The following is a 6,956-nucleotide window of genomic DNA, read 5'->3' as shown; positions in this document are numbered from 1 at the left end:
TAAACTCTTGGAAGGAAAGACAGGGTGGGGTGGTCAGCTCAGAGGACATCGGGCTGACAAGAAGGAGCCTGTGCCTGTGGAGGGGTAGGCAGGAGAATGGGCGAGAAAAAGGCCCTGGGGTTAGAGCAAATTTGGGAGAAAGAACTCTAGTGGGGATTGAAAACAATAATATCTATTGTGGTAAAGACTTCATAAGATGATAATTGGAAGAGAACATGATGAACTGCAAAGCAACACCATTGAAAAGTATTATTTGGCTGTGCTACAATATTGTATTATCACATAAAAAAACATCATTCTGCTTTTAGAAATGGTTAGGGTGAGAACTGTGTGTTTTAGTTTTCATCTTCTACTCAAATGAAAAGAACCGGCTCTCGAGAAGCCCTTTCAAGGGTGGCATCACCATCACGCCAAATACGGAGCTCACATACCTGGAATCCTATTGAGCGTCACCCAGAAATGCTCATCAGGACTGAAAGTGTCCTTGGACCACTGGAGCAGATCAACAGCCCGTGGGTCACGGAGAACAAAGTTGGAGAATTCTCTTGACAGAGCAACATAGGCAGAGCCGAAGTAAATGGTGAGGTTATGGGGAGGGGGCGGCTTCAGAGCTGCGGTTCTGATCACATAGGAAAGCTCTTTGCCCAGATGCTCTCGGTGGACATATTTAGTCCGTCCAATAGCATGAGCCGGAGGCAGCACCCCCGGGGTAATGTTTTTCCCTTTGAAGCCTTTCAGATACTGAACTATTTCCTTGTTGGTTTTCAGGGGGAAGTCTTGCCCACAGGTGTTGATGGCGTACTTCCACGGGACCTCGGAGGCCACCAGGTCTCTCAGGCAGTTCAGGTCCGCCTGGAGCCTGGAGATCCCACCATAGACAACCGGCTCCATCTTGGAAGCCAGAAAGGCATTCGGGAAGCAGCTCAGCAATCGCTCCACCGCATCTTTAAACTCAGCTGCTGCCTTTTCGTCCACATGGACACAGTAGACATTTTGGGGCATGTAAATAGCTCTGAAGAGCCTTACAAAGGTATCAAAATTGTGATGGATGACCATTATGTATGCCAAAGGGAACCCAGCCTCTTCTTTGGATAACGGGGCCGTGATGTAGTGGCTCTGGGTCAGATATTCTCTGCATGAAGACTTCTGATATATCATCAGTTTGTCTCGCCACAGGAAAGGTGTTTTGCCTTTGATAAAGGATGCGCAAACTTGAGTCAGCATCAGAGTGTCCGAATTATTCAGCCTCTGGAAGCCTTGCTCTCCCCCAAATATGAACACGTAGAACACGATAAAAATTATGACACAAGAGACAGAAACTATAAAAAGGTAACGCATCGATGAAGACATGCCTCACAGAAGAGCAAGATTTCAAAGACGGTGGAAATCTGTAAGTCTTTTCCCAAACTTACTTTTTCCTCTGAGTTCTTATTTTGGTACATGCTCCAGCCATTTCTACCCTGGAGGAGACGCTGGGAGTGTATTCAGTTTCATGCCCGGAGTCCAGCGGCAGGCTCCGTCCCCATGCTGACATTAGCAACTGATCCCGCCTGGTTCTCGGCCTCTCTCAAAACGCCTTTGTCTCAATCCCAGCAGCAGGTTCTTAAGCCCAGCCTTGCTGCCTCCCTCTGCTTCCGGGCTTGCATCCGCGAGCTGTTTCACTGAAACTCTGCTAACTGCTTTCCCCTGCAGATTTAGTTTCTCAGCTCTCTTTTCTTTCATTTCCCATTCCCCCGCCTCTCCTTCTCTCCCCGCCCCTTGTTATTGCCATTCAGGGAATTAGCACAGTGAAAGGCAAAGTTGAAATGATGTGTTCTGGCAGGCAGGCGTTTCCTGCTAGTCATCCGACTGGCTGCAGCACTCACCCCTCTCGCTGCTCGGGCAGTGATCCATACATAACCCGGTCGCTCGGCTCTCCCAGTGTGATCCGCGGAGTATAATGTAGCCTCCACTCTCAACTATGCTGCTTCAATGAAAACAAGTAACTGAGGTGACAAGGAAAATAAAGCTCATCCCTCCTGGCTCCTCCATAAAGCTTTCCTGCCCCGCCCTACCGTGTTCAGCTCCAGTCCTGGGGGATCTGGATGGCAGGGATCCTGGCCCTGTGACTGAGATCAGGTGACAGCGCCTCTTCTCCCCCTTCCAGCATCCACTGTGGGGCCTGTCACAGAATGTCGGGGTCACAGGAACAAGTTTTGAGCTTCACACCCTGATTTAGATGAGACCTTAAAGCTTTACTTGATTCCTGGCCACAAGTAACAGCTCAGATTAGGGAACCTTGGGGCTGTTCCGGTTTTAACCACCCGAAGAGCATCATCAGACATGTTCCTGCCCGGTTAAGTTTCTCAACCATCTAGTCCTGGGAGATGAATATTGATTTCCCTATTCGCAAATAATAGTGTTTTGGCTAAGGAGTACCAAGCTCTTCCACTTACAGCGGTTCTCAACCTGTGGGTCGCGACCCCTTTGGTAGTCGAACGACCCTTTCACAGGGGTCGCCTAAGACCATCCTGCATATCCGATATTTACATTAAGATTCATAACAGTAGCAACATTACAGTTATGAAGTAGCAACGAAAATAATTTTATGGTTAAGTCACAACATGGGGAACTATTTAAAGGGCCAGAAGGTTGAGAACCACTGAAAAAGGTTCTTTCCTTCCACCGTTCCCTTTTGCACCAGTGCTTTTTACATGTAGGTTCATATATTTTACTTAAAATTACTCTGAAGCACCAGTTCAACTACTAAATGCCTTCCCATTGCTCCTCATTGTTTATCTGAACTAAATGCCTTAGTGCCTCCACCCTAGTCTCACAATGGAGACTGAGCCCCACCCCACCCCATGAAGAAATCCTGTCCTTTAATGCACGCTCTCTCCTTCCTTTTGACAAGTCTCTGCCCTGCTGTCAAAGAACTAGAACAATACAGGTGTGGGGGTTGCCTGCTTTCAGTCAGCACCCACCCCCACGGAAGGGCACAGGGCTCCCTGAGCACACCGTCTGTTTCCTTCTTCTCACTGTCATTGCTCCCATTGTGCATTCTCCCAGTGTGGACATTCTTTCCTCTCTGTCTTTCCTCTCCTCCTTCTTTAAGACCCATCATAAATACACTCTACGTAGCCTCCACCATTGGATTTGTAGGCAAAGTGGAAAAAGAAAATGCAGCCATTATGTGGGTAAAGCAGATCAATCTCATCCTTAGTGTTTCTAAGGAGCAAAGCCAAGAGAACAACTGAAATAACAGGATAACAGAAAATGCAATCCCAAGCTTCTCTTTTTCTAAATAATTCCTTTAAATATTAGGTTATTGTATGTTCTATTTCAAAACAACGGAGAGTAATTTCAGTATCTAGTTTGGCAAAGCCTGTTGACTTAGAATGAGTGTTAAAAATATTTATAGTTTGCCCTAGTCACTTTGGCTCAATGGTTAGAGTGTTGGCCTGCGGGCTGAAGGGTCCCGGGTTCTACTCCAGTCAAGGGCATACCTCAGTTGCTGGCTTGATCCCCCAGCCCCAGTCTGGGCATGTGCAGGCAACCAACCCGATCCCTGGTCAGGGTACATTCAGGATTTCTCTCTCTCTCTCTCTCTCTCTCTCCCTCTCTCCCTTTCTCTCTCTCTCTCTCCCTTCCTCCCTCCCTTCTACTCTCTCTAAAAGTCAATGGCAAAATTATCCTCCAGTGAGTATTAACAGAAGAGAAAAATATATATTTGCAATTTGACCAAGTGCTCAATATACAGATACATAAGTTAATTGGGCCAACGGGGCTGTTTACACGATTATTTCCAACTGGCCAATAATACAGGGGTTCAATATACACAGGCATTAACAATGTTTCTATAGTAAGAAATGTAGACACTGGACAAATTAAGAACTTTGATGATACTTTTGTATTCAGTCCATTACTTCAAATGCATTGTTCGTGTGCTGAAAATATACCTGTTTTTCCTCTCTGCCCTTTCAGCTGTCCTTGGGCCAACTTTCCCCACCCTCAGGTCCTGTTCTGAAGAAATCCCTATGGGAGAACTTTTTAAAAACCTGTTGCTGCAAAGAGCAAGGCTGTTACCTTTCCTTCCTCATAGGCATCTGGTCTGCTTGTCTGAAATACACCCTATGCAATTTTTTTGCTGCTGAGACTGAGCAACTCGGCCTCCCAACCTGCCTTTGGCTGCAGGCTAGCACAGGGTTGACTCTCACAGCCCCGACAACCGCACCTGTCCCTGCTCTGTAAGCACCTATTCCTGGACTAGCTAATTATTCTGGCTAGACATGTTTAACCGCCCCTCTCCTCCACCCCTCCAGGGCTACTCTTCGTTCCATTTAGAAGTCTTTACTTTTTGTGCACTTTAAAGACCTTTTTCCAGTTGTGATACTATCTAGAACACGGTTCCAAAATGAAGAGGGTGTCCTTCCTTTAAAATGATGGGAGACTCAGATCCCGGTGAAATAAAGAGATAATCAAAGGGGAGGGGAGATAGAGAGTCCTCCGACACTGGGCCCCTCCAGGCTTGTGTGTGAAGGGGCAGGGGAGCACGTGCCTGGTGCTGCGAGCCCTAGAGGAGGAGGTGAGGGAGGTGCACGGCTATTGTGCTGCCAGCCAGGCTGTCAGGCCTGTGAGGGAAGCGTGAGGCGGTGGTGGAAGACCTTGTGTTGTGCTGAGAACCTGGATTTCATCCTGCTGCCAAAGGAGCACCAGCAAAGACTTTGGGTGAAGGGCTGCTCCCCGGAAACATTTGCCAAGTGGAGGAGGAACAGGAGCAAAAGAAACCATGGTGGGAAAGCCCACGGCAGCCCATATATATGTATAATGCACACATTAATAATAATGAAAATATTAGATGTAAGTAAAGCCTCTGAAACTGTGAGGTAAAGGTGCTACCTACTCCTTAATTAATAGCGTGTCCTAGAAACAATTCCAAGGCTCTAACAAGGCTTTTAGGCCTGTAGATATTCACAGAACATCAGATGCTGCATACTGGTTGAGGTTTTTCTTAAATAAACGAAGATAGGGGAAAGATTTAAAGTCCCAGGGACATTATGGAATTCATGATTGGAAATTAGAGGAAAGTCTAGACTTATTTTTCCAACCCCTCAACTTTGTAATGTGGAAGTATGTATTACCACATTTATACTATTTATTTACCCATTTGTATGTGTTGAATGAATGAATGAATGAATGAATGGAATCCACAGTGCCCTTGGTTCCAGGTGCCTCTGGGTAAAAGAGCCTCAATCAGAATTGGGAACAGAGCAACTGGTATCTCTTATTTTGACAAACAGTAACTCTGAACAGGCTAACCAGATAGATTAAATGACCAAAAACATACAACTTTTAATCAAAGTTCTGGGGGAAACCATGAAAAATGTGTTTCTTCTTGTGTGTCAAGAAAGGGTTGTCCACCAACTCCCACAATAATACTCACAGGGCCTGGTGCAAGTCACTACCTACCTTTCACTGGTTATGTGACCTTAGATCCTCCTTGCTTCGCCTTAAATAGGATGTTCTCTGCGGTGCCTTCCAGCTTACGTGAGCTGTGTAATGGTATGTGTGAGGTGTGTTCGTTAAGCACAGTGATGGAATTCAAGTGTGAGTATGGCCCCTGTCCTGTAGGCCTCAAAATACACACAACAGAAAATATAACCAGCAAAACAGGAAAGACTATGGGTAAGTTCCAAACCCTAAGTTATCTACTAAATGTCGTGGGAGGTCAGAGGACAAAGATGGTTAGAAATGGAGCTTGACTGGTTAGAAAGGGCTTCGCTGGTTAGATTCAGACACGCAGAGCATGCAGGAGGCGGTTCAGTTGGAGAAATCATAAGAGAGCAAAAACACAGAAACGGAAAGCAAAGCAGAGAACCTTCCTGGGAAGAACTGTTGAATCGGAGCTTCTCAATTCACATGGCACCAGAGAAAACCATTCGCGTCAGTCAGCCATCATCTCAAAGTGCCAGGCAGGGTGAGGGTGACTCCGGGAGTGCCGGGCTTGGGCCTCCTGCTCTTATTACAGCCCCACAACTCGACGGGGCCTGAGTCCAACGCGTGTTGAATGGGTCCAGAATCATCTGGGCATTGGAAAGTGCAATTTTCAACTACAGAGAAAAGGAGTGTTGAAACCCATGTTGACATAAGCTTTCAATTTATATATTAGAATATCATGGGCTAAGGCCTCTGTGATTTTTTTCCTTTAAGCCAATTTCTAGTTATGCAGAAGTATAGTTTTACTGTACCTATAGGCTTTTTCATCTCTTCCCTTTCAGGGTCCGCCTACAGAGACCTAACTATAAACACACATGAGCACTGACCTCTATTCGCACCTTCTTGTGCATCTTAACCTTTGTTTAATTGCATGTACTAATTCAAACTTCATTATTCTTTCATAATTGTTCTGGGACTTGTTTTTCCATTCTGAATTAACTGCTATTCTTTAGTTGGGAAAGAAATGGAGGGAACACAGGCTTGAGCAGAAACACTGGGTTGATAATGTTAAATAACAGCAAAAAGGTCACTTGAAGGACTGGCTCTGATAAAGTTTGTTGAAGTAGCATCGAGAGGTTAAGTAATATTTGCAGAAAGGTTAGGTAAGTGAGGTGAGATTGTATCAATTCTTGGGCTCACTGTGGCTGTTCCTTGAAAAACCATTTCTGTGTGGTTTGCTTTGTGATTATAGCATGTCAAGTGACTCTGGGAGTCATGCTTAATTATAAAATATCAGAATTAAGAATTGCTGGGGTCCAACCCCAGCGGGTCCAGGGGCTCCCAAAGGTGTGGATGGAGTCAGCGAAGAAGGAATGACACGGAGACAGCGTTCAGTTGATCAGCAGCCTTGCCAGGATCTCTAGCCACAATCTCCAGCCAAGTACTGTGTCCATGTTCTCTTGCTAGGTTCTCCAGCCAGGTTCTCCAGGTTCTCCAGCCAGGTTCTGTAGCCATGCTCTCACACTAGGTTCTCCAGCCCG

The 6,956-nt window shown here is 46.0% G+C and overlaps 2 protein-coding genes across 2 annotated transcripts in view; both read right to left on the bottom strand.

Annotated features, from left to right (window-relative positions):
• Nucleotides 1–423: 423 nt before the first annotated feature.
• LOC102770649 (N-acetyllactosaminide beta-1,6-N-acetylglucosaminyl-transferase) lies at nucleotides 424–1,406 on the bottom strand. Its single transcript, XM_015560667.1, has one exon. The coding sequence runs from the start codon at nucleotides 1,348–1,350 to the stop codon at nucleotides 424–426; it is 927 nt and encodes a 308-aa protein (XP_015416153.1). The 5' UTR covers nucleotides 1,351–1,406.
• A 1,441-nt stretch (nucleotides 1,407–2,847) lies between these two features.
• The window catches only part of LOC102770938 (N-acetyllactosaminide beta-1,6-N-acetylglucosaminyl-transferase), a 22,756-nt gene continuing 18,647 nt past the window's right edge, over nucleotides 2,848–6,956 (bottom strand). Inside the window, exon 2 of the mRNA XM_006758742.2 lies at nucleotides 2,848–3,207. Within this exon, the coding sequence (XP_006758805.1) occupies nucleotides 3,113–3,207 (95 nt within the window). The 3' untranslated portion in view covers nucleotides 2,848–3,112. The remainder of the gene's footprint in view (nucleotides 3,208–6,956) is intronic.

Source organism: Myotis davidii, unplaced genomic scaffold (genome assembly GCF_000327345.1).
Source record: "Myotis davidii unplaced genomic scaffold, ASM32734v1 scaffold1413, whole genome shotgun sequence".
NCBI classification, from domain to species: domain Eukaryota; kingdom Metazoa; phylum Chordata; class Mammalia; order Chiroptera; family Vespertilionidae; genus Myotis; species Myotis davidii.
The sequence above is the reverse complement of the archived record's forward strand: the minus strand, read 5'-3'. Positions and strand labels throughout refer to the sequence as shown.